At 35.5% G+C, this 27499-nt stretch overlaps 1 protein-coding gene across 1 annotated transcript in view; it reads left to right on the top strand.

Annotated features, from left to right (window-relative positions):
* WDR27 (WD repeat domain 27) overlaps window positions 1-27499 on the top strand; it is a 135682-nt gene that overhangs the window by 34467 nt on the left and 73716 nt on the right. The window contains exons 19-22 of the mRNA XM_062573046.1: window positions 4675-4772; window positions 5057-5178; window positions 10965-11062; window positions 21868-21970. Coding sequence (XP_062429030.1) covers window positions 4675-4772; window positions 5057-5178; window positions 10965-11062; window positions 21868-21970 — 421 coding nt within the window. The remainder of the gene's footprint in view (window positions 1-4674; window positions 4773-5056; window positions 5179-10964; window positions 11063-21867; window positions 21971-27499) is intronic.

The following is a 27499-nucleotide window of genomic DNA, read 5'->3' as shown; positions in this document are numbered from 1 at the left end:
GCTAGATTGAATGGAAAAGAATGCTTTATTCTCTTAATTAGAAGAGTATGGCGGTGTAGTCTGGTTAACTGATAAATTGCCACTATTTCAGAGATGAAGACAATACAATGGCAATATCAGTATTTCTCTGTACAGAGTTTTCAAAGAGCTCTCCTAAGGATAATTTAACTAAGTCTCACAACAATGAAATGCAAAAATATTGGTTCATTTTCAAATGTGGAGTTGAGAAATGGAAATAAGGAAAAGAATGTTCTTTTCAAATGTCATAGAGGATATTTGTTGCTGTTCTGACAATAGAATCCAGATTGCCTGACTCCTGAGTCTATATTTAATCTCAAAATGATTCACTCTCTGAACATTTTCTTTACATTCTTCAAAATTACTGAGTATTAAATTTCCACTGTTTTCATCAGCAGTTTTGTGTGCTGATATGAAGACGTCTGTACCTTAGTAGCTGTTTGTTTGCTACTAAGTTTTTTCTTTTTTTTCCTCCAGTTCTTAATTAGCTTTAAGAATTTGAGAAGGACAAAACATCCATGGATTTTATGTTATTTTTATAGTCAGCTTGATGTGTTGTTTTAAATATCAGAAAAAGCAATATGAAAAGAATTTAAAATGGAGAAATGATGTTTTAATAGTAGAAACATTGCCTTTTAAAGCCAGTATATTTAGCAACAGATTGTAAACAAACAGTATAGGAAAATGCTAAAATGTCCACTCTGATAAATGTGAAGCTATACCAACACATATTATAGATGGGTAATGAAGAGGCCATGCCTAGTGGGCTTAAAATTTAGTGCACTAGATAGGAAATTGTTCAATTCAGGTACTTCCGTAGTATTAATGTTTACAAAATCATTATTTTAATGTAACACACTTTAAGCTAATTTAAATTTCTTAAATAAATGTACTCCACAGGCCTGATTCAGCATTATGATACTAAGAATATTCTAAGCTTAGTTGCTGTGGCCTTTTGCCGTTTGTTCAAAAACCTTAAACGGTCTTTGTTTTTTGTCAGAAACAAAATGAGAACTAGATGAGAAGTACCTGAATCATAAGATGAATTCTAACAATGTTAGAAACAGCTACCATCTCCAAATACTTTAAATTTTCCCATATATTTCCTTTCTATTTCTAAGATTCATTACAGTTTTTCAGTGAATAACATCCATCCTCCTCCATAGTGTAGGAGGAGGTAATATTTTGCAGTTATGACAAATTCCAAGCGTTTTAGAAAATAAAGTGTTTTTTTTCCTTTTTGTGTAATTAATTGTGTAATTAATCATCTAACTTTACTGGCTCTGTCTGTAAATGTATAATGGGATTGTTGCAAAAAGCTTAATTTTTACAGCACATATAAAAATGCTTTTCATAGCCTGAAACCATATGATTTTTTGCACTTATGGTGTTTGGATGGCTTTTGGTCGCTCCCTTAGTTTTGGCTTTGATATTGCATACTACTGTTTTCTTTAAAACTTTAAATGTTAGATTTAAATCAAGCTGTGTATTTTTCCTTGAGTGCATACTCTTCTTGTATTTTTAGCATAGTAGCATATTCTGTGAGTTTTTTTGTCTATCATGAAAATATTACTACTTTATCTCTGAGTCATCAGAAAAGTGCTTTAAGCAAAGGATGTCACATCTCCTAGAAAGTAGATGTATCAGCCTCTGCAATCATGGCAGGAAACGTTTGTATCTTAGAATCCAGTTTTACCTAATGTTTCTGAAAGGAAATCTGAAAATAGCTATATACTGTAAGTATATTCCCCCAAAATGATTACATGCCAAAAGCCTGGGCTTTGCAGATCAGTCATTTAGCAGTCATGTTAGCAGAATTCTAACTGAAGGCATTAAAGGAAGACAGAAGTGTAGTTTTGAACATATCAAGACAAATGTGATTTTATTTTGATATTTGATATACAGGATTGTAAACTGAGATCATATGCTGTGCACAGAATTGGACATTTGAGATAAAAGTAGTGGTAACATACTTTTTAGCCATTATTTGTCTTGATTACAAGCTTTTCCATGTCTGTCTAATTCAGATAATTTTAGACCCTGTTTATGTTACAAGAGCCTCCCCAGCTGACTCATGAGCTGGAATTTGACATATACATCTTCCCACTCTTGGTCCTCATCTGTGACATTTTCTAGGGCTTGTCATAGAGTTTTGTAATAGCTGAAAACAACTTTATAACTGTCTTTCACTATGCATTTGTGTTGGAAATTCTGTAAGAAGGGAATTAGTTTTGTTAGTGGCAAAATGGAAAATTTATCTCTGGAAATTGGTCAGAAATGAGATAGAGTTCTTTATTCCTGTATTTAATTTTATTTTCAGAATTCATTTCTGCTGGTAAAAATAAAATCTTGCTTTTGTCATTTTGAAAATTTCTTACCTTTTGCATTATCTCCTTTGTTTTATTTACAAAGCAACCCTTGTTTTATCTGCAGTGAAAAATTCAGATATTGTTAAATGCACTTCTGATTGATAACTGTAATTTCTTTCAACAATCTAAAAAGTTTCCCCTTTGTACACTCTGGGGTTTTGCCTTGATAAACAATTCAAAACCTTCTGATCTTTAATGGATGAATTCCTCTAATTAATCCCTCATCAACCCCTTTGTAAGATGTTTAACCAGCTTTTCTATAGCAAACAGGAAGCTATTTTAACTGAAGATGTAGACTCTGCACTTTTGGTTAAGTATACATTTTAATCCTCGAATTCTATTCTTACATGTAATAAATGAGTGGTATTTACACTTTCATACTGAGTCTGTTTAAAATATGTAATACCTTCCTTCCACAATCAGAGATTATCTACCTTCTATGTTGCCTCTTTAGTCTTAGTTTATGTTGGTGTTATTAAAGCAATGAAAGGTAAGCAGAATTGTTATATAAACTTTAATCTCTAACAAATAAGAATATTTTTCTTACTAGTGTATACAGTGCCCAACTTAGTCCACGGGACTTGGCTTAATTTTAGTTGACTTACACTTTGAATTGAATATGTATAGTAAATATGTGGTAAATACATTTTATCCAAAAAGTAGGTCTTAAATAGACTAAAATTCCTATTTTTTTTGCTAATAGGTACTCTTGTTTTTATTTTTTCTACTTTACTCTGTGGTTCAGTTTTATCCTAACTTGTATTTGATGAATCTCTGCTTACAGTGTTGGGTGAAAGTTTTTTTGTGAGTGAAATTCTATCTGGGGAAGACCCAATGAGGTATCTGTGTAGCATACTGCAGTGTAGAAGAGATACTTCAGCTAGTTTGAAACAGTAGATTTCAGGTTTGGGAACAAGCTTAACTGTTTCAATAAGCCTTTTTCAGCAGGGTAAATTAGTCCAGAGGAGGTTTCATGCTACCTTGATTAGATTGTTCCTGTTGTCTTAATCAGCTAGCTTAGATACCTTTACCCCAAAAATGGAGGTAAAGTTGTCCCTGAATCAGTTTATTTTTGCAGCTTAATCTGATAAAGTACTTCTGGAAAACACAAGAGATTCTTGGATTAAATTACAAAACACTGTGGTTTATACCACTGTTGCTGAAGTAGCTCTGATGACCCCCATTTTTCTTTTGAGTGGATACTGCTGGTAAACATTGTTTTTATCAAATGAATCTCAGCTTTTGAAATTGGTGGAAAGAAACAATAATTATTCTGATAATAGTGCATCACAGATTTCTGTATTGTTTTTAGAGATATATACAAAAATAGAAGTATACTACTTGCAGTTTTATTTGGATTATTTTAAAGTTTGGAAGTGTCTGCATTTAGTACATGATATAGAAATTTTGAGGTTATTAGCGACTCTGCTTATATTCCTTTGATCATTTCTGCTAAGGAAACCACACTCTTCTTGTCCAACATACAGCTTCACAGTCTTAAAAGCCATTTAAGCTTGTTCTAAATTATATTAATAATTGCTACTCAGATTTGGCTTGAGTCAAAACGTTGAATTTGGAGGGAGTTTTTCTGTTGACTTCTGTGGATTTAAGATCATGTCCCTGTTGTCTGTAATGATGTATCTCAGTAAACAGAAGGATCTAATCAGAGTGAATCACAAACATGGTTCTGCACTGTGTGGTATAAATAAATGTGAAAGCATTCTGTAGACCTTTTTATAGGTGTAGATTATCTGCAGCATCTCCATGGAGCTGGCAGATATGCCACAGGACCTAAAGGAGTTCAGTGCATGTTGGAAGGCCTGTTTACTCAGTAGTGTGTGATCAGCCCCTTGTTCCATTCCCATCTAAGTGGGAATTATTCTTTCCTCACTATTTTCTGCTCATTATCTCTTTCTTCATTCTCCTATAATCAGCACAGGAAATGCTGTACTAAAATCGGTGGTATTTCTGTTTTTTGATCATAGGTACTTAAAAAATTTCTTTCTCTCCAGCTTTTTCAAGATGTAGGCAGGATTATTTAAATATTTTATGGTGATGGAAGATCTATCTTATGTATATACATATCAAATTTCTTTTAAGCTGAATGAGTTCTTACCAGTTTTTTGTAGAAGTCAGCAACAAATCAAAATATCTACGGCTTTAATTTCTAATAATTAAAAGAAGAAATTTCAGTCTGGTTAATGATTCTAATGTGAGTTTACTGTTTATGGGCTACAAATCATAACTTATTTTATTAACACTAGCATTCATTTGATATTTTTTGCAGATACAAACAGAGAAGTGCTTGCAAATTGATACAGAAGTTTCCTATGGCTTCCACAATGGAAATCACCAGCCTTTCAACAGTAAATGATTTCTACTCCTGTATCCAATGGCAAATTTGATATGTAGACTGGAATGTAATTAAATTCATTTAAAGTAATTAGTATTTGATTGTTTGTAAGTCTTTTCCTATTAGAATAGGAATACTTTTTATGGTATTGAAGTTCAGCCTTGGAAGTAAACTTGTTAGGATTGTAAGTTTTTTGATGCTGCTCATAGAGCACTAAGTACAAAAGAGGCATGATACCTATTTGTTTGACTTTCTGTATCTCTGTATGCTCCTGTTCCTTTAGATCGATTTAACTTTAACACAGAGAACTTTACAGATATTGTACTTACAGCTGGTAGCAACCGAGCACTGGAAGTTTTTGACCTCAATGCAGGCTGCAGCACAGCAGTAATACCAGAAGTTCATTCTAGATCGGTCCATCAGATCTGCCAAAATAAGGTATGTGTTTTATTGAATATTTGTAGTACCATTTAGTCAACTCTATAAACAAAGGAATTGCAGGCTAAAAATGTAATTGACACTAGAGTGTCAATATAGTCTCTGTGTTGGGGAGGATGGATAAGGTTATAAGTTTGTGTGATAAAGGCACCTTTGCAGACAAGATCTCACTATTTTTCTAATTGAAAGCAGGGAGCAGTGAGAGCTGACTGAACAGCTCTGCCATTAGGGCAGTATAGATTAGGCTTTGTGTTATTTCAGCAGACTAATATCACAGTCCAGCAAGAAATATTAATTGTAACCATTTAAAATATTTGTGATAACCTATTCATTTTTATAGCTGTTAACAGCTCCCTTATTTTCCAAATTGCATTTTTTAACATCACTTTTAATAATAGAAAGAATCTTCCACATTGTTTTGGTACAAAATTAATGTAGATGCTAGGTAACATACTGAATTTTGAGAACTCAAGAGATTTTATGACCAAGAGGAAACCAATGTTAGTTCTTACATAGGGAAATAGAGACAGTTTTAAAATTCTCATGATTTTTCTAGGCTGTTCTAGATTTCTCTGTGTTAATTCACCTGGAGCCCAAATTGTTTTATATTGTTATGAAGTATATTTCTTACCTCAGGGCTTAAGTATTCTTCCAATTTTCTGTTCCTAACATAGGAAAGAAGGGCTGATTTGGACTTTTGACTTTGATCATTTATTTATTAGCTGATGTGCTCAGTTTTCTATCAATTAAAAGTAAAAAATTAACTAAAAACTTTTCTGTAATAGCAAATGGCTGTTTTCAAAGCTAATTGCCATCACCCAAAGTTGTTCTCTGCAGTATACCTGCATTACATAAAATTCAGCAAGGGAATTTCTTACAAGTAGAAGTGACTACAAACTCCTCAGCTGTAAAAGCTGAAAAAGAAGGTGAGATTAAGGGCCTTGTTCAATTTCTTGACCCTAAAGATGATGTGAGAAAAGAATAACTTGGAAGTGAGAACAATAATAGTTCAGTCTATTATTTGACTAGAATTTTATTGTTCTTCTCAGGACACTGTCATTTGTCTTTCTTCTGTTATGAAAGTTACTTTCTTCTATTTTAGATTTGGTGGTGTAAAGTAATCATGGTTTAAACAGTATATCTAGCTATCAGCTTCTAGCTATTGGCTTCATGAGGATGAGAATTTGGAACAGACTTGTCAGAGGTGCTGAAAAAATACTGGAGTTTTACAAAATTACAATAGCAGTCTTAAAGCATGTGGTTATTTTATTCCTTCAATTGTCTCTCTCCTCTCTTTTATGAAGTACTTCTTACTGGTGGAAGTATATCTCGTATAAATTATCTCAAATTATTTATCGCATTGTTTCGGAATGTTTCTTGACACCAAAATCTGGAGTAATTGATTTACTCAGCAATACCAGTAGACCTGTCCATGCACATCTATGTATTACCTGAAATTTTCACTGTGATGGAAACCTGGGCGATTTATTTACATTTTTTAAAAGCTTAGGTGTTTCAGTTGTGTCCCTAAACATTTATGTTTCCTCTTGAGAAAGGGTCTGTTTAAGCTGTGCTGTAGTTCTGTTGTCTGTCCATGTTCACTGAAGCTAATCCTTATAATCAAGGCCAGTCCTTTAGGCTTAACACGAGGTTGAAAGCAGGTCCTTTGAGAAAATTACTATACCATAATACTGTAATAATTTTCGATGTGTGATTGTGTACTTGGAGGCTTAATGATCTTGGCCGTTCTTCTCCTTTCAGCCTTCTTTTCAGTCACGTTGACATTAAGCTAACATGTCATGCCCGGGTACGGCATGATAGAAATACACTATGCCATATCCTAAAGCCTCACAAGTAAAAATCATCAGGAAGAAATCATGAATTCATAATCTTTGACAAATACCACTGAAAAGAAAACTGGGGAAAGGTGGTGTGAAATGAGGGGAACTCTGTTGTCCAGATATTAGTGTGTATTTACCATTCCTGTTTACAGCTTCTTTACGGATGACTGTTTTTGAGGGCACTCAGTTTTACAGACTTCTATGTATCATAAGTCAGTCAAAGCATTTCAAGATAAGTTTGGCTGGTCATTCTAGAAGCAATCAGTTATGATAGGCATTCTCCAGCAGGTGATCTTTTATAAGCTTTCATGAATTCTGGAGAAAGTTTACCTGTAAAGTCCTAATTCTGACTTGAATTATTTAATATAGAAAAGTATATAATACAATAGAGAGTTATTTCATTTATGCTTTTAGTGCTTGAAACTAAATTTAAAAGAATCAAGTACAATTAAATTTATATAAAATGAGTTGTAGCTGATAGGTTATTCTTACTTCTTATGTGAGTCTTCTGTGGGTATTTAGGTTAGTCTTCTTATAGGAGTTTTATGTAAATGTTCTCTCTAAATTTGAATCGGAAATAATCTGATTTATTCTGAAACTTAAGAAACAGAATCTATTTGCTCAGTAGTATAGGCCTTTTTGCGACAGAAATAGATGACTTAAAAATGTTCGTCATTGGTCTTTCCTGTTACTTGAAGATTGATTTGAATGTTTGGTGGTCTTCTAATACAATACATGCTGGGATATATATTGTGTTAGGTTTGGTTGAGTATGGCTCTTAATTCTCATTCGAAAAGTCCTTGCCTTTGTGGATTTAAAACTATTCCTTAACGCTACTTATGTATAACTCTTTGTGGGTTTTCCTGAGAGATGTGATCTGGTAAAATACTTAAAATTGTGCTAGTTGTATCAGTACTATTTGTAACATACACAGGCTTAGTGTTCTGGCTTTTCTTTTTGCTCAGTCAGCTGAGTGGCTTTATATTATTTAAGCAAGAAAAACTTATGGAAAATAGAATGATGTTCTTGTGTTCCCTAGTCAAGTTTACCTTGTTCCTATATGTACAGTATTTCATTTCAAGCTATTCAGTATCCACTGTTTAGATCTCTATTCACTAAAATAAATGTGTAGCCTTAAGCATATGAATTGTATTTTTGAAATCGGTGGGAAGGTTTACATATTTAAATATATATATTTTTCAAAGATGTTTGTTGATTTGTGGTCCTGGAAATTTGCAGTTACCTCTATGGAGATGTATATTTCACCAGTTGTATTCTGAGTAGAGTGTATATGAAAACCCTTGAGTGCAGTCCAAATGTCATTTTTTCCAGTAAGTGTGAAAGTCTGTCATTTTTTTCTCTTTTAAGAGCAGAGAACACTACAGACAAATTATTCATGTCTCAACTAGAAATCACATTATTCTAAAAGACCAACATTATGTATATGGAATGAATTATGGTTCAGTGAATTTTCTTATCCGTCTCAGACATTTTCACTTAGAATGTGTAATTTTATTTTTTGTATCAAATAAATAATTTTATTTTGTATATCAAATAAAATACTATTTGATGTGCTTGTTTATAAGTAGAAAACAAGGAAATAAAGATTTTTCTTAAACACAAGTAGAAAAGGGATACAACATTTTAGTTGCATTTTAAACTTTGTCTTTAATAATTTATGACTTTTATGAATTTCCCTCAATTTTTTATTCTTGAACTTAAGTACTCTTTTCTGTACATCTGTTAACCCTTATTCATTGTAGTAGTATAATCATGTAGAGACAGTACTAACCTCTGGTAAATAGAGTGGATAAGACAGAAACTACCTGGCTTTAGCTTTTAAAAAGGTGATTTTCTAAAAATTATATTTCTATAGAAAATATGTCACATAGAGTAACATTTTGATATTAGTTATATGTACAGTTCAGAATTTATTCAAGTGTAATAACATGAATAGTTAGGACAGACCATCTAAACAAACAGCTGGAGTTCCTAAGAAAGATTTGAGGATATTGAAAGATTCAAGAAAAAAATTTAAAAGACTGTGAATCCATAAGAGACATGAACATGAGAGGAGGTGTTAAAATTAGATGCAAAGACCTAGCAAATGTTTCACCATTTTGAAAATTACTTCATAGCACACATATTACACTATAACTGTGTAAATCAGTCCCAGAAGTCTTGAACGGTTGGAAGCAGTAGACACAACAGATCTTGTTTATCTGTTTATAGTTAGGGAGGAAGGAATTAACTGAAAGTCAGTTGCTCATATTGAGAAAGAGGAAGAAGAAATAAAATTAATTGCATCTGAAGAATTTGTTGAACACTCTAGAGAACAGGGAAAGTTAACGCAGAGGACAAGAAAACCAAAAAAAGGGTGAAGAGAGCCTTGAAAGCTAGGAGATTTTATAAGGGACAGTGTAAAGAACAGGGAGTTAATGAAGATTTTGGCCAGCTGGCTTGTTAGGATGGGTGGTGAATAAACTGTTGTTTCTTTTTTCCGTGTGTGAGGTAAGAAACAAATGAAATTTTGGATGTAGTGCTGGGGAAATATGAAATAACAGCAAACAATATTTTGTAAAATTCAAACAGAAACTCTTGGCTTTGTTGGGAAATCAGTAGCACAGTGCCTTTTAGTTCATCTGTTAGAGCAGGCTTTGATAATTCTTAGTTTAGGAAGGAAACCTGCTTAAAACAAAGGAAGAAAAAGCTCCTATAGTTTCTTTTAATGCTGAGTGCCCTACTTTCTCTTGCCATCTGGGGAATTCAGCTGACTAAATACTGGAGCATTTTCCAGTTATATGCCACTTTTTTGTGAGAAATAGAAGATTCCTGGAAATCAAGCACTGATTGCGGGAAATGACCTTGAGGTTTCTCTGATGTTTCCAGCCAAATCAAGAATGTGAATGGTGGAGAAAGGAAAGAAGGAGTTTGAACTGTTTATGTTTAGTTCCCTGGAGAAAGAAGTTTTGTAGCCAGCAAAAAGGCCAAGGTTTGCCAATGTAGATGTTAAAAAAATCAGAGGTTTAAAGATAGACTGGATTTAATTATTGAAAGGTATGAAGCCAAAATCAGTCTTGCTATGAATAAGTGCAGTTGCTATTGAAGTCAATGGAAAGTATGCCCACTTCTGCCAGGGCCAAATACAGCCTGTAGTTCAATGCGGGACTACTCTGGTTGTCTATGTTATTTAATTTGACTTTGTCAGGAGAGTTAATTTCTTGATGTGTTTTATATTTTTACTTTTCTTCTTTCTCATGTAGATTAAAATTATATTTGCAATCTTAAACAAAAAAAGTAGAGCTAAACTAGAAGTTTGGGCATGGCCAAACAAACATACTGCCAGCAGACTATTTATGTGTGACCGGCCATTTTATCATTTTTCTTTCATCACTGTCATGCTTGTTCTTCCCCAAACCACCTCGATCCCTTTTTGTACCTTTAGTTCTTCTCCTAAACATCGCAGAATACGTCTTGGGGAACCTCCCAATACTCTTCTCCTACATCCCATAATGCACCCCATAGCTCAAGGCAGTATCCCTCCAGGCTGAAAGTGCTCCAGGGAGCCCTTTTGCTCAACTCCTGGTGACGGGTGTCCCCCCGACCTGCAGGGTTGATGACTCCCCCATGACAGCCTGGGCAGGGGCCCGTTTTCTCTAACGGGGTTGTTGGGGTTCCCCTGCTCGCCCGCTTGTACCTGTGCTCCTTCAGGTGTGTGGGGATGAGCCTCTTCTGGACTGAGCACTCGCCCGTGGGAGCAGCTGAGGCAGGGTATGATTTGGGTTCCTGCACGGGGCGTTGTTCAGAGCTTTCCATTCCTTTGTGCATGTGGAGATGAGCTTTTTATCATATGCCCTCACGAATGTATTTATTGTTTATTCCTGAATGGAGTAAATCTTTAGCACTAGAAAAACAGTAATCTGAAACTTATTTCTAATATTACAGGGGTCAGTATTCAGTGCTCAGCAACCCGAAGCTTACAATCTTTTCATGACCACAGCCATAGGTGATGGCATCAAACTGTGGGATTTAAGAACACTGAGGTAAGGCCAAGTTAGATACCTTAGAATAAAAAGGCCAGCATTATCTTTATTCAGAATTGTCATGCTTGCCAGTAGGAATATACCAGTAGGAATTTGAATGTGGAACCAGCCTATAGTTAGGCTTTTAAAAAAGAAAATTAAAGACTAACTTGAATTTACTAATTTTAACAAACCAAACAAAACATTGGGTAGATTTTTAAATTTTGGTTCCCAGTTATAGTTGTTTATATGGAAACCATTAAACATTCAAGATTTGTCAGTCATGTCTTACCTACTATATATGTAGAATTAATTTTATTTATAGAAGAGTATATTGAGATGGATACTAATGGTATTTCCAAAACAGTATGTCATTCCTGCTAAAGGAGGTAAAATTAATCATCCAGCCTTTAAAATACAAATGTAATTGTTACATCATTATTATAAATCATATATCTAGTGCTATAAATGTACATAATACTTTATCATAACCTCAGAATATGATACTGCTCTTTTTCCAAAAATCTTCCATTGTTGAACTTTGTAAAGCTGTAGGATGAGAGGGAGAAGTGGCAGGGAGGGATAATTTCTTAGGAAAGAAAATACTTGGGGCAATCTTTGTTGTGTAGCCTGAAAGAATCATGTTTGAGAGAAAAAGGAGTTGCTAATGCTTTAATTAAAGTCTTTGTTTTTGCTTTGTGTATATATAGACATGTATTTATTGAAAGATGTAATATATTTTTTTCTAGTAAAAAATTTTCTCTTTAGGAAATGATTGTTTCAATTACTTCCACATTTCTGTGGTAAGAATATGTTGAGCCTATAGGGGGCATATATGTTCTTGCCAAAAGCATTGCTGTATTACCTGCACTGAAAGTCAGAAAGTAATGAAACTAGAGGCTACTGAGTCTGGAATCTGTTACATTCTTATGTTTTTCTAATAAGTTGTTCAAACTGTGATTCTAGAAGAGTAATGAAAAAGTAGAGAGCTTTTCACAGATCACTTATCTGTCTCTTCCTCTTTAAATACTAATATAAGTAGAGCAGGTGAATGGTAAAATAGTTAGAAGTGTAAAATCTGGGTAATCAATTAAACGAATACAGCGTAGGAAGAAGGAATAACTTATTTATGTTCTTGCTCCATATTTAGTTTGGCAGTCAGTGTATTGTAGTGTCCACTGACTTCGTTAGCCAAACATAAAAAATTAATTCAGGTCCTTAGTGACCCATATTTACAGTGTGAGCATTAGATGTTTTGTATATGTGTGTTTGCACATTACATTGATAGTAACTGATGTAGAGAAGAAATACAGAAAAGAAATCACTGGTTTTCACTTGCTTGTAACTTTCAGAAAAAACTCACATTTTAAAAATGAAATTTTCTCTCATTGCTCTGACTTAAAGTTGAATCGTCTGTATTTTAAAATCTATTCTGGCATGCTCATAAGGAAGAAAACTGTTCATTTTTTCCTAATGTGTTCACCAGGTGTTTTTCACATACATAATTTTAAAATGGCTGAGTTTGGAAAGCTCTATCTTAACCTGGAACAAGGCTCCTCTGAAGTGTTAGGTCTAGTATACAGTTATGTGGTTTGAAAATTTTTTCTTTTTTGTTCATAGATCCTGTCCAGTGAAATCCAAAACATTTCTTGCACTGTTGGGTGCTCAGAGAAGAGATTAATTTGTAAACAATATTATTTTGGGCTAGTTCCTTTAGTCTCTTAAAGCTGTTGATATGTATTGTTGTAGCATCAGCCATTACTATGTTTGGAATGGTCCCTCTGGAATGACCTCTCTTTTTCTGCTTTGGGTTTGCTTGAATAAGGCTTGTTTAGAAAAGCCTTTGTCCAGTATTTTTGAAATATAGTCAAGATATGCCCACCTTCTAATTTGTACTGTTTGCAGTATTGTGGGTAGTAATGCTAGCTCCAAGACTTCAACATTATTGTCTGTTGATTTTGTTCTAAATATTTGCTTCAGACATCCACACTGGAAGCTGTTTTACTTTTGTTCAATCTCCTAGTTGCACTTCATTGAATTCTACCCATTGTTACTTAATTTAACAATGTTGGTAACTACAAAACTCTATTTAAAGGGAAAGGAAAAAAAACAGTACGGTCTTGAAAGCTGCAGTTGAAGGCATGGGAAATTCTTTTCAGAACAACTGTGCACATTTTCCCTGGGAATCTTAGTTGTTTTTTTTGGTCATTTTCTTTGATGAAGGTCCCTTTTTTCATTCTTCTGACATACATTGCTTATACTGTAACTGATTGAGGAATCAGAGCAGAGTGCTCAGGTTCTTTTTTGAACCTTGCTTAGAATAAAGCTTCAGATGTTTTATTCTGGCCTGCAGCTTTATAGGATTGTTTTGCTTTGAGTTCCAAAAGATTTGTTTCCTTTTGTCTGTGTTGTCAAATTAATTTTGCAGTTAAAATTCATTTAGCTTATTTTTTTTCTTTTTTTTCTTGAAATTGGTAAGACTATTTTGCACCTTCCATTTTCATCATCTTTACTGGATAAAGCTGTGAATCCATCTGTCTTTTTGGCTATTGATGATTTGGAGGCATTTGAAGGCATTTGAAGGCATTGCTTCCGGAGAGTGCCAGAAAGTCTTACGGGTTCCTCTGAAGGCGGTACGAGAAAAGACATTTTAAGTTTCTGATGTTGTCAGCCAACCTCACATAGCCAGGTCATCTTGCCAATAAGTGAGAGAGTCTTGGACACTAATAGTGACTTTTGGACTACTCAGACTTCTGCTTCATTTACTGTGAAATACATGGATTTGTAAAGTTCCATTTAAAGATTTTGAATATTTTTATATTTCTCTAGCATTCTCCTCTTCCTTTATAACTGTATAAGGATATATACATGTGGAAGGATATATATATTTGGAAGAAGAACCTGTTCTGGCTACTATTCTTCCAGTTTAGGATAATGAACTATAAGGCTTTGTGAATCCATGCATTGGGGTAAGACAATGGCCTTTGATCAGCTTCCAAGATATTGTGAAGAGCAATTTAAGTTCATCTTGTCTAAAAGAACAACTGTTTGGAGAACAAATAAAAATATTTATCTATGGTCTAAGTTGGAAGTAGTAAACATGGGAGTTAGACTGTGAAATACAATGGGAAGCTGAAGAAATGAAAGAGAAGAAAAAATGAGAATCACCAAAAAAGAATTGGAGAAAGGGAATTATCAGGATGCGAGTGGTACAAAAGGCTGATGCACAAAGGATTTTTTGAAAGAATCTAAGATAAAATACTGTAGACTCTAATTACCCATAATACACAAGAAACTTTATTATTTTGTCTCCTTTTGCCTTCTCTCAATTGAACACATTTTGGAGACATCACAATTCCTTCTGAAGTCAAGAGTCTAGTGCTCCATTCCCTTTCCTTACAAGGTAAAAACAAAACAACCCCAAATGGCAGCCTAGACTAAATACCAGTGTTGAGGGATATTATAAGAGCGGCTGCATCTGACAGGCTTCATGACCCAAGGATATCTCCTTCCCAGAGCTATTCATGTTTACGTGTTCAACGAGTATCGAGGCTGAGTGTATATTCCACATGCATGCACATGCGCATACACATACATACACACACACGCACATGCACAGACACACACATACACATACCCCGGTAGCAAGGTTGAGACCGTATTCCACACACACACACGCACATGCATACACAGCAGACGCTGACATGGCTGGCTACATGGACTGTCACATATAAAATGCTGCCAGAACATTGCCAGAACTCATATAAAACATAAACGTAGTCAAATCCCCTTCTTCCTCTTCAGCTATTTGCAACTGAAGTTCACTAGTGAAAGCACAATCTCACTCTTTATATTCACAAGCTCACACACATTCATGGACCTCTTGAACACCAGTACTGGCCTGCTGCCTATCTAATATCCCTGCCAGGATTTTGGGCCTCCTGCTTGCCAGCTAGTTCAGCTTAAAGTTTTCTAGAGAATTACATCCTTCCACATACCAAGTTAGGGCAAAAATATAAATGTTCTACCTCCCCTTGCCCTCCCACCCACCAGCAGCTGTCCCCTAGGCACATGGACCCTGGGCTCTATGACCCATGGACCAACTCCAACTGCTGATATTGAGACCCTCACCCCTTCCAGCTGCTGGTTTGGGATTCTCACTTTGTGCAGTTGCTGGCACCACAGATACAAGGGCCTTTTCACCTGAGATCTGTCTGCACTTGTTGGACCTCATTCACTCATCCCAGTACTCTCAATTGTTAGCACTCCTGATGTACCCCATGATCCATGACCCTCTAATTACTGATGCTAGACCCTCACTCACCTCAGTGAATGTCACCACAGACAGAAGGGCCACTGTACCTGAGGTCTGACTCCAGTGTATGACCTGAATTCACTTATTCTAGTCTCTCCAGTTGCTACCACCTAGTCCTCACAGCACTTACACACTGGGTAGAGAGTGAAATTACAAGGAAAGATAGTTAAAAAGGATTTAATAAGAAGGTAGGATAAACTGGCTTACTCAGACAAGCATACTGACCAGCCACTGCTTGCACGTGACTGGCTCTTTTATACCCCTCTTCTCTATTCCCCTTTTTATTCTCCAATCCTCTTACTCCGAAATATTCCTTAGAAAATTTTGCATAATCTCTCAGACACCCGTTGAATATCCAAAATTCTTAAGTTCATCTTGTTTCCCCCTTCTTATCAATGGTAAAGTCCAGGTTGACCCTCTCCAAAACTATACTTGAGTTTCCTAATGGCCCATAAATTAGAGACTGGAGACTAGTCTTTGTCATTGTCTCCGTTATCCCTTGTCTGTCAGGTTTGTGTCTCTGTGTGGTTTGTTTATTACTTTCCCTGTTACATGTGACTCTCCTTGAACTGAAAAGGTACTGATACCTTAAGGGGTACCTTAGGATTTGATACCTTAAATGAAGCAGATGCTTTCATATTCCACATACTCTTACTACCGGATGCTTCAATATGTTCTTATGTCATGTTAATTCACATGGTAGTCTTTCTTTACTTCCATTTTACTAGTCTGGATCCCTTCAATTCCTTCATTCCTCCCATCTGCAGGTTAGATAATTCCATGTGTTATAACATCCAGAACACAGGAAGTTTCTGACATTCATGGTTTTAGGAAGTAACTATCAATTCAAAATGTTGCGCTCTGCACTCAAATGGAGTTAAAATATTGATCAGGCACTTAGTGTAGAATCACCTCGCATATCAAAGTTACGTGAATATCCTCATCTTCATGACTGGCTAATACTGAGAAAAATCAGTTGTCCAGATTTATGCAGTAGTTTACCATTTTCCTTGCATGTTTTATTCCATCCAGTCACATTCATAGCAGATGTTCAGAATACGAAGTAATCAAAGCCTTTCTTCTCCAAGGTAGGTTTCAGCCCTTCTGCCATTTGGTGTCACTACAGTGGACCTTTCCCTACTCATCAGTAAAATGTGGCTAAAGTCACGGTGTCATTTGGCTTCATCCTTCTTTATAACACTAATTGCATAGCCTGGCTTTGTCTCAGATTTTCAGATGTAGCTTCAGTCAATCTACATACGCTACTGTCAGGGCCCTGAGTGCACCATTAGGCCATAATTACCCTAACATTTGTGCAGAAACCTGGAGGTGGTGATATACTTGGGACGGTTGCTGCTATGTGGAGGGAAAGAGCAGGATGGAACAGGACTGGGAATTGTTTTGGGAGGAAGGAATAGGACAGTTGTGCTGTGCTGTCAGATGTGCTCATTATCTCCCCAGAGATGGGACAAACAGGAAAAAGCCCAATTTAGAGGGCTGAGCTGCTACTATGATTAGAGTGAGGAGGCAGATGTGACAGCTGTAGATTATTGTTGCAGCTATTGAGAGTGGCAAAAGCAAGATTTTGGGAGGAGCTCTCAGCCACCACAGCTAACACCTTTTGTGGCAGTAGCAGCCTCTCCCTGACTCATACTCTGAACAGTTGAGGAGTAGTTCAGCTGCTCTGAGTTCTTGCTGCTAAAACAGCCATTCTTCATCTCTGTTTGGGAAAAGGCAGTGGGTGCTTGTTGGACCTCAGGGAAAATACTGAAAAATATTGTTATACTACTTGGACATATTGAATTTCTTCTACATATCACTGATTTGTGGTAATACTTTAATGGAGGGCCCTGGGTAAAACCAGTTTTAGCCTCTTTCACATGCTGAAAATATTTGCCAATTGTATAAAGACAGCTTTTGACTTTAAGATAATATCTCCAACTACTATTATGATCCTGTGCAACTAGATCATAAGCTCCCTTGGCAACATATTTTAGTAGAATTCCTACAGCCACATGGAACTCATCTGACACATTTTCTAACCATTACACTTCAGTGAGATCCTTAGGGTGAGACATGCAGTTTGAATGAGCGGTCCTTCAATTTCCAATATTTTTCAGTTTCCATCTCCACTGTGATCAGACTGCTTGACATCATCCTGAGTAAGGTATACATATATACATGCTCAGAATTTGATTACTTCTCAATCTGTTCTGAATGTGATGATCCCATGACTTGCCATCATTTTTCCCAGAGCTTTGATTCTTGTTATCTGGATCCTGAGGGAAAAAGAGAGAAGCAGTGGTTGGAATTCTTCCAACTTTGAGACTAGAGTTACATGAAAGCATACAGGATGGGGAACCTGTGGTCACTGCTGGATGTTGCGGGTGAAAACATGCTGAGCTCCATGAAGGGTGCAGTGTGTGTTTTAAATGAGATTCACATGTACAGAACATCTGAGGTAGCTACTCAACTGTCAAGTTATATTCAGATTTTCACAGAGCCTCAGTGAACCTGCTGGTACTGAAGGGTCTGTGAACTAATATTACTGCACTGGGACATGGCAATAGAATAAAAGGCAAAGTGGTTAAAAAAAGAAATCTCTGCCTTGCAGCAAAGTTAATTCGTAATGCAGCAAGTGGAATGGAACAAACTTGTTAAAATATTCCCTGATTTATACAGATATGCACCATTTTGATATCTTTCTCTTATAAAGAGAGAATATTAGAAAAAATGTAACATGGATCTACAAGTTGTTTGTGACATAAAAAGATACATATTTTGGAATGTACACTAAAAGCTGTACAATGGAGAACATAGGGAAAATTTGGCTGTTTGCTCTCCTATACAATTACCAGATGTTTGTCATGGTAACCCCTGAAAAGCTCTGACTAGAGAAGCATTCTTAGGAGGCTGGACAGCATGCCAGCTGGCCAAGAAAAGCTTGCAATATCCAAAATAAGTTTGATCACCACCTGTTGTTACTTAAAAAGCCATGGGAAAATTAATAGAAAACCTTTAAAAATGACTGAAGTAAAAGAACTCCTAGAATAAGCTAAGATTATGCACACAGTATATATCTGTTTATTGTAAGATCTTTTTCATGTCTTTCCATCACTGTAGTACCTGAAGATATCTGGAATTAATAGATAGCATAAAAAAGTTTCTACTAGATGCTGTGGAAAGTTAAGGAAAGTTAACTTGGACTCAATGTTTTGAAATGTCTTCTTAGGGCAGGATTTTTTATGGTAGGGGTAATTATATTTGTTCTAAAATGTACGCTCTGATTATGGTGGAAAAGTTGAATAGGAACACAAATAAGGAAATAGAATCCAGCATGTTAGTTATTACTATGAAAACACTAGCACAGGGGAAAATTGTGTATCTGATGACTCAGACTTTGCTTTACATGGCTGTGGTGTAGCAGAGAAAAGACTGATGGAAGCCTGGGAGTTCTGTTAGCTCTTACACATCCACCTGAAAATAGATGGGATAATTGAGTTATCAGGCATAGCTACAGAGGAGTTGAATTCTCTTGAAAAGAAATTGTTGGCAGTGGTCTATCAGGAAGCTCCTCAGTGGAGAAGAAACCTCATTGGGGAAGCTAGCTTTTATAGGGCCTGAGAAAGAAGGCTTGAGCACTGTGAACTCATCCTGATGGTCAGTGGTCTACCTGAAGAAGAAGGATGATACTGAAAGCATATTCAAGAGGGATAGAGGATATATGAATTTTGTTTGTTTTTCTCATAAAGAAATTTCCTTCTTTGGATGCCATTGTGTTTTATTAAGAAAAAGGAACTGAAGAGGTATCCATATGTGACAATGAGAAAGGGCACTGAGCAGGGCTGTATTGATTTGGGGGCACTCTGAAGTTCCCAAATGCATCTGGAACTCTGGAAGGGATAAGAAAAGATATGACCGAGGCTGAGTTTTGGGAGAGGCCTGTTACTACACAGCAATGAATAATGCTTGGAAGGAGATACCGCGTAGTGCAAAATCAATTGGCAGATGAAGGCAAGGCCTTACCTAACCGTGAAGGGAACTACCAGACAGAGGACACACGTGCATTTCATTTTTATTTCTCTCTTTCTGGCTGGCTAAGCTATTTGAGGGAAAGACTTGCCCAAAGATACAAGAATGACTTTGTTGCTTAAATGAGTTGTAAAGCTTCTAATGTTCCTCTAATTCCCTTACCCCAACCATCCTATTCCAAGGAAGGGGATGCTGTATTTGTATATATCTTCTGAGTGCTGTAAGGCATCAATGAGAAAATGTCTAAAAGATATATAAAGATTCACATGGGAAGGGTTTCTCTTTTTGTTGAAAAGCGAGTGGGAGTTTGAAGATCACATATACCTTTGCTTTCAGGAAGTGGCTTGCCTGAAATGTCCACAAGCTGGAACAGCGATTTTAAAATAGTGAGCATAGAGGATTCTTATTTTGTCACATTTCACAGAATCATAGAGACAGAGCTTCAGATATAAGTGTTGAGAATAATGTGTATAACATAAATGTATATCAAAAAATGACAGAAAACTTGAATGGAGAAGTGGTGGAGCAAAGCTAAAGTATGGGAAGCATGTACTACCCTTTATGTTCTCTTTTAAGTTACTTACTTTCCGCTATATGAAGTACTTTGAAAGTCCCATATATGGTGGAATGCTGCATTTGAGAGGACACTGAGGGAGTTACTGATCTCTTTTTGAGATAGTATGAAATTGGAATAGAAGCAGGTTATTCAATGGACAGCAAGAATACTGCTGTTGGTAATTGAGAGTCTCATCATTAATGCAAGAACTATATACAAACTGGAAGAATGTTTTTACATCTTAAAGCCTGTTGATTACTGTTAGTTCCCTTGGTGAGTCACAGTGTTCTCTTAAATGGTGCTACTTACAACAGTTTTAGAGTAGAACTACCTTGAGATGGTATGATCTTGTATTGCTGCGTACTCAAAAGCTCCATTAAAATCAGAGTTTGGATATGCAGAGTTTTAGCCAAGCGCATACTCTCTGTGAAGGTTCAAAGTTGGGCTCTGTAAAATGATGCGTTTTCACGCATTCACAAGTTTCTTTTTGATGCTTTACTAAATGCTAGCCTTTGGATCCATTCCATCAGAAAGTATGCCTCTTTCACCTGCTTGAATGATATCAACTTGACATTCTTACAGATACATGAGGCTCTGAAAAGGAATACTGTGGTGTAACAATTTAGAGATTTCTGCAAGTAGATTCAGTTGATCAAATTAACACAGTGTCTGATTTCACTGGCCAGGAAAAAGCGTACCACAGGTGCTGGCCGGAGATGTTACTCTTTCATATTTGTCCCAGGATCTAGCATGTGTAATAATAAAAGAGGTGTGATAGCTCTATAATGGTGAAGCATATGCATTTGTTTTGTACAGAGAAAGGCAGTGTGATAGCATCCATAAAAAAGACAAAGGAAGTTTATTATAAGTCTGTAGTAAAATAACACCTTGTCATGGATATAAAAATAAAGCTCTGAAATGAGGCACACATTTATAAATAATAATGTGGTGGAAACTGAACTTTACACATATAAGAATGGCTTTTAAAATGGAAACAGAATTCTAAATACTGCTTTTTTTCTTTGGCTGCTAAGCTATCACAATTCTTTACAGCCATAGCATTGTTTGTTAGATGAATGTTCATATTCAGCTCATTAAAAAATTCTTTATTTTTTTTAATGTGCTAAATTTGCTCAGCTATCAAAAAATTGTTCCACAATGCTAATAAAGCTACCTTGCAGTATTAAATTTAATAGTAGGAAATCAGCTACTTGTGTTAAATTTAAATGAATTCCTTCCTTTAGTCTGTATTAATACGGATAACTAACAAGTTATCTGCAATTATTTTGTAGGTGGTTGGATTGATCATTGTGGAATCTCATTGATATATTGCCTTTCTTGAATTTACAAGATCCAGTAAATTAGTGCATGGTGTAGGAATGTAAATAAAGCAACAGAGATTAAATATCCAGATTTGGGAAAAAGAAAAGCAAGCAATAATTATTTATATTTGGATTCCACATACTAGATCTTGATTGGATGAGAATTACTTGAGGGAGATTTCTAAGCTTCAGAGAGCAGGCTGGCTTTTATAACACCCTCCTCTGAACGCAGGGGGGGTTTGGCTTTCCCTGCTGAAATGGCTAACTAGGGGTAGCTTAATGGTAGGCATTGCAGCCCTTCACTTCTAAATACTAATACTATGTCTGTCTTTATAAACTAAACAAGTCAAAAAATAGGCTTGGGCACTGTCCTGCAATAGTTTTGTGTGTTCATTTTATTTTTAATAGGTGATATTCTGTAATGCCTTTTGAGTATTGTTAAAATCTTGCAGAGATATTTAAAACTTAATTTGTGGATTTGACTTAATATATCCATAGAATAAGAAAAATGAATGAGAATTCAAAAAGACTGTATGAAAATGGTACCATAAGAACTAGTTTTTAATTGGTATTAATAGGACTTCCTGAAATTTCTCTGAAGGTGTGAACGTCGTTTTGAAGGTCACATTAGCCGCTGCCATCCATGTGGAATTGCAGTGTCTCCTTGTGGGCGGTTTATAGCCAGTGGATCAGATGACAAATTTGTAAGTAACATTTTTTCTTGTTTTCCCTCCAAAACTATGGTAGCTACTTGTACGCTGTGCACCACCAGTCCTTCCATGCATTTTTCTAGGATTATGCTTTACAGGCAAAACAGGTGTAGTATACTTTTATAAACTTTAATATGTAACTGTTGCATCTATATTGTATAGATGTTGATCTATATGTCCTTTATTTTACCTGAAAATTTTTGAACTATTGAATCTTGCAGTCAAAGTTATTCTTTAAAGCTTATTTCTTAAAACTTTCATAGTGCTTGGTTCTGAAATGTCATGTGCCATCAGAGATAAGGAGAATAGTATCTCCCCTGTAGCACAACTTTATGTAGTGTACATATCTGACCACTAGGAACTCTGTAGCAGCTACTCATTAATTTGCTTAAACTACCATATACAGGGAGATGAAACTTTCATTGTTTCATTTCATATGAACTAAGCAGCTGAATACAAAATGAAAAGGTATTCAACTATAATTAGAACTTTTTAGAATTCATGATCTAAACTTTCATTTCTGTGTTCCCTCCCTGGACAGGTTTATTTCTTATTCACTGCCAAATCCATTTAAATTAGTTAGACTTAGCAAAGAGTATTAAGTAAAAGTGTATCATTACATTTTTGAGTATACATCTAACTTTAATTAGGTAAGCCCTGCATGACTTTTGTCATGCTTTGTTGGCACAATAGAAATAGATGAGAAATAAATGTTTATTAGTGTGTTGGACTGTAGGAGTTTGTGACTGGGCTGCTCCTACTATGTGGAGTTGAGTTCCTTGTAAACAAATATTTTTAGAACAGTTGGGTAGGAAATCCGTTTAACTTTCTTCTAGGTCTTTCCAGGTGAGTCATTAGGGCTATGACAGAAAGCTTCTGGTTAGCTTCAAATTCAGAACAAGAGGAATTTGCTATTGTGGCTAGTTTTGAAACACTGGCTTCAATTCTGTGTAAAGCTTAGAGGTTTTATTGGCATTCATGCTTGGAAGTGTGGCAATAGCTAATGTATTCTTTTCACTTCCATCATTAAATATATTTTTAAAGTTTCTGGTAATTTTCTTTTCAAAATGTATTTTTCAGTACAGAAGGGAGGCATTTTGCTTGGTCTTTGAAACAAAATGCATCTAACATTTTCTCAGCTGATGATATATATGATATGAAATTAGTTGAGATTACTTATTAAGAGGTGCTGTTATAAAACCTCTTGGCACATGGTTGCACGTCATAGGAAGCTGAATAGCAGACTGCATCCTACTGCAGTTGGCATGTGGTCCCTGGCGGGCACTGTGCCAGTCAAGACATGTTAGTGTGGCTCCTGGGTTGGAATTTTGCATAAGCTGCATTGTATGTTGTATGTATGTAGAGGTGTTTCACTGTCCTTGTTGCTGCCCCGTCAGGAAATCTGAGTCAGTTCCCGACTCTGAGAAACTGAAGAAAAACTTGCTCCAACCCTACTGTTCAGACAGATAAAAGTTTTGAGGCATTTTTAGGAGAACTCTCTTTGAAATATTGAGCTTGGATATACTTTTGTGTTTTCTTTTGAAAAAAAAAAAGATTGAACATGGCACTGAATAGTGCATTCATACTAATAACATCCTGACAAATAGACTGATGTGAAACTGGACCAGGGTTAAGAATATCAAGAAGGCAGATATTCTTGCACATCCATGGGAACTGATGAAAGCTGCATAAAAATGCAGCAATGTGGATAAAAGGTGTTATCTTCAAAGAATGAATTCTGGAAATAAGTTATGTAACTTTCCACTGACCAACAACTGCATCTTCAATCACCTTGTAGTTTAATTTATCAAATGCACTGCTTGCAGCCAGTGGTTAACAAATACAATTGATTTTAAAGCCAGAAGAGACAGAGTTGGAATATAATTGAGTCATTAATCTTAAATTGCCTTTTATATTTCACAATATATTACACATTTGACAGAGAGAAATATGTGTTGGCTACACTGATCAATAACAAAATCAAAACCATCTTCCTACAGGGCATAGAATCAGAAAACTGAAATATGTTACTGTAAACAAAGAATTTCAAATTCAGTCCTCCTTTTACTATGCTTATGAAGTACATAAGCCGTATTTGATATTAGCAGAACAGCTTAAGTAGCAGCTTCTTTTCGTATGAACCACTTTTGTATGTGTGTGTTTGTCTGCGAGTATAAAGTTGTACATTCTGTGAGTCATGGGATGAAAGTATTCTCCAAACTGGTTACTCCCACTTCTTTGAAAGAACTGTTGTCAAAAACTGTGCAGAACCTGACAGTTTGATGAAAGCAGTACCCGCAGTATTCTGGTTTTGAACTGTGATGATCTTTTCCATAATTTGTTGTGATTACAAAACATAGAAGGTTAACATTTCTAATATGAATTCCTGCAATCATCTTAAATATTCTAAAGTTACAAGTGATGTAGATTGACTTTTTAAATTGAATACACATAAGATTTTAATTTCTGGCCATTTTACAAGTGGGCTTTTTGAGTATTAAATAATAGTATTAAGGATGTTGGACAAGTATTCTAATTGGATTTACATTTCTGGATTCTGTACAAAACTGTTTACCTAAACATTTGCTGAGCAAAGAAGTCTCTATCTAAAAGGACAAAAATATTTGGAGTGTGCAAAAAACTTTTGTTTTAAAATAGAAATATTTAATCTTTTCTGTGCTCCATGGAGCTTTAGTTAGCTGTTTTACTTATATCTAATTAGGTTTTTCATTTTTGTCTTTGAATACCTTGAGGCTCTCTGAATAAAGTCCAAGTTTCCAGAAATAAACTGAGGAATGCAGAAATTAAGTTTTGGGTCTTTAATTGTTTTCAGATTCGTTCTTGCTAATTCTTTTTGAACCATGGAGTTTAAGGGACAAATTTTGGCCCCAGTGCTGAAATGTAATTTGCTAACGTAGAACTATGTGCTGTGTGGAGTCTCAAAGCCTGGATTCACGACTCGCACTGACTGATCCATACTACGAAACCAGAGATTTTTTCAGCATAAAAGTTTGCTACATCAGTAACAAAAATGCATGTATGTTGTATGAAGTTGTCTTCCATTTTATTTTTGTTCTTCATCACAGTATAGGATTTTGCCTATAACAATATTTTTGAAATGCATTCTATATCCAGAATTAAATTTAGGGCTCCCAACTCTGAAGAAACCAAAACAGAGAGAGTAGGAAAGTTTTTCCTTCTTCTCCAGAAGTCATCAACACTGAAAGAAGAAACAGGAGATAGGATAGGGCAATTTGATATTTATATGTAACACCAGCAATACTAACCACTTGCAGAATCCTTGAATATGCAAAGTTGCACAAATTTCCCATGGTGACCTCATTGTAATCACTGTCCTTCACACTCTAGCTTTATAGTTGAAAAGTTATATTAATTGTGATGAAAATGATGATGGAAAAAATGGTCTGGGGACATTTCTGAAGGCATTCTGCAAACCTGTAAATAGTGGCTTGATACAAACCTGCATCTGATAGTGCTTGCTGACTCAGCATTTTCAGATAAAGGATCCTACATTTGCCATAATACAAACTGTAGAATTTGTTGATGGTTGACACTTTAGTTATTACTGAGATTGACATTCCAAATAGAATTTCGTTTCTATCTAGCAATATATTTAATAATTTCCTACCAGATATTCATTTAGTTGTAAAATTTACTTCCTCAAATTGGATAGTATCTTTATGACTTTCCTGTTTGGATTAGATTGTTGATGTATGATGATAAGAAATACATATTTATAAAAATATTGTTATATATATTTATAACATACATTAAAATATTATTACATTGTACTAATACTATATTTTTATAGTATAATATAATGTCAATAATATGTTATTAATATAAATATAATATATATACTAATATATATAATGACAAGAAAAATGCACATTGTATAATAGAACTTAGTCATATTTTCATTTTTTCTTATGTCAAGATGTGGAGCATTTTAAATATTATTTCCTATTTTGTCCTTCATAAATACTATCTGTTAAACTCATCATCTACTTTACTCTATCACATGGTAGATATATTTTAGCTTTGAGAACCCATAGTGAAAGAAGTTCTATTATTTGGAGCAGTTTAAATTTTTGTTTTCTTTATTTCTCCAAGTGTGTGAACTAATTTTATCAGACATCTTACAATGTATTGCCACTTTTATAGTGGTTTATTCAGTGTAGAGAAACAGCTTTTAGCCAAAACAAAATTTTATGTACTGTTCTTTGCTGATTTCTTAAAAAATCCTTCATGAGAAGAAAGCTGTTTCAGTGCTTGAAACATCTGGTGTGAATATTTGTAAGTCACTTGTGCACAGGTACATGTGGACTTGATAGATTTCCCTGCTGGTAGGGCATTCCCAGCTGTATAGTAGCAGAACACAGATGAGGAGGGGGCCAGACCAGGCAATCAGGTACGTGTCCCTTATCTCAAATGAAGCTCAGCTATTTCCTGACTGATGTTTGCTTAACTGTCTCATAAAAACAAACAAAATCTCCCTTCCTTTGATGAATATCCAGCAGTTCAACTGAACCAGTATGTAATTTCCTTATTGATATATTTTCCCCTAATTAACTTAAAGTTCTCCTGTAATTTAATTTCATTACTATTTTCCCTATTCTTTGTTGATACAGAGTAGATTCAAACTTAATAGCAAAACACACAACAATCAGCATACAGACCTGGGTATATTGAGAAGGCAAAAACCAAATGCCAGAAATCTCATCCCTCTCTGTGTTGCTTGTCTTCCTGCAGTCAAAGTTAGGTGCTTATGGAAAACTGTGATTCTAGGTTCCAGAAGAATAAGAAATTAAGTTTCCTTGATGTTGTTCAGGGGCTACTTCACTGTTTTTCTTAGAATATTGGAAGAGCATCCCATCTTTCGCAGAGCTCCCAGCTGATGGAAGCACATCAGCTGGGAGTAAAGAGCACGACAGCCAGCCCCTGTGTCTCTGCTCTCGCAGAAGATTCAAATTCTCAGCTCCTATATGGCACCAAAGCACCCATAAGCACAGCTGGGATCAAGTCATTCCTTTGCTTCCTGCTGAAGGTTGGCCACTACTCAGGAAGGAAAGATTTATAGAGATCCCCCCCCCCCCAAAAGGGGGAGGGGGGAAGCAAGATAAGGGGTAATCTGTAGCTCTGTTCTTGGTTACTTTGTAGGTATAGGAGGCTGCTGGTCTTGACTGCAGAGACTATTCTCACACTTTCAAAGAACACTCTGATGGTCATAAATAAAGACAATTTAAATCTTAGAAGCTGAGGAGACAATATACTTGTGAATCATCCTAGGGAAACTGTATGAAGCCCGGCTTTTGGAGTCTTTTTTGCCTCTTTTTCTCTCCTCTTGCTTGTGACGTGTCTTATCACAGCCCATTCTCCTCCCCTTTACCATCTTTCCTTAACTGTCCTCTTACTCTTCGTGTTTGTCCTTAACTAATCTGTTCCTCTTTTACTTCTCTTTTACTCTCTTCTGAAAATAGATATAATCACTGTGAAATTAAG

This window comes from Rhea pennata, chromosome 3 (genome assembly GCF_028389875.1).
Source record: "Rhea pennata isolate bPtePen1 chromosome 3, bPtePen1.pri, whole genome shotgun sequence".
NCBI classification, from domain to species: Eukaryota; Metazoa; Chordata; class Aves; order Rheiformes; family Rheidae; genus Rhea; species Rhea pennata.
The sequence above is the reverse complement of the archived record's forward strand: the minus strand, read 5'-3'. Positions and strand labels throughout refer to the sequence as shown.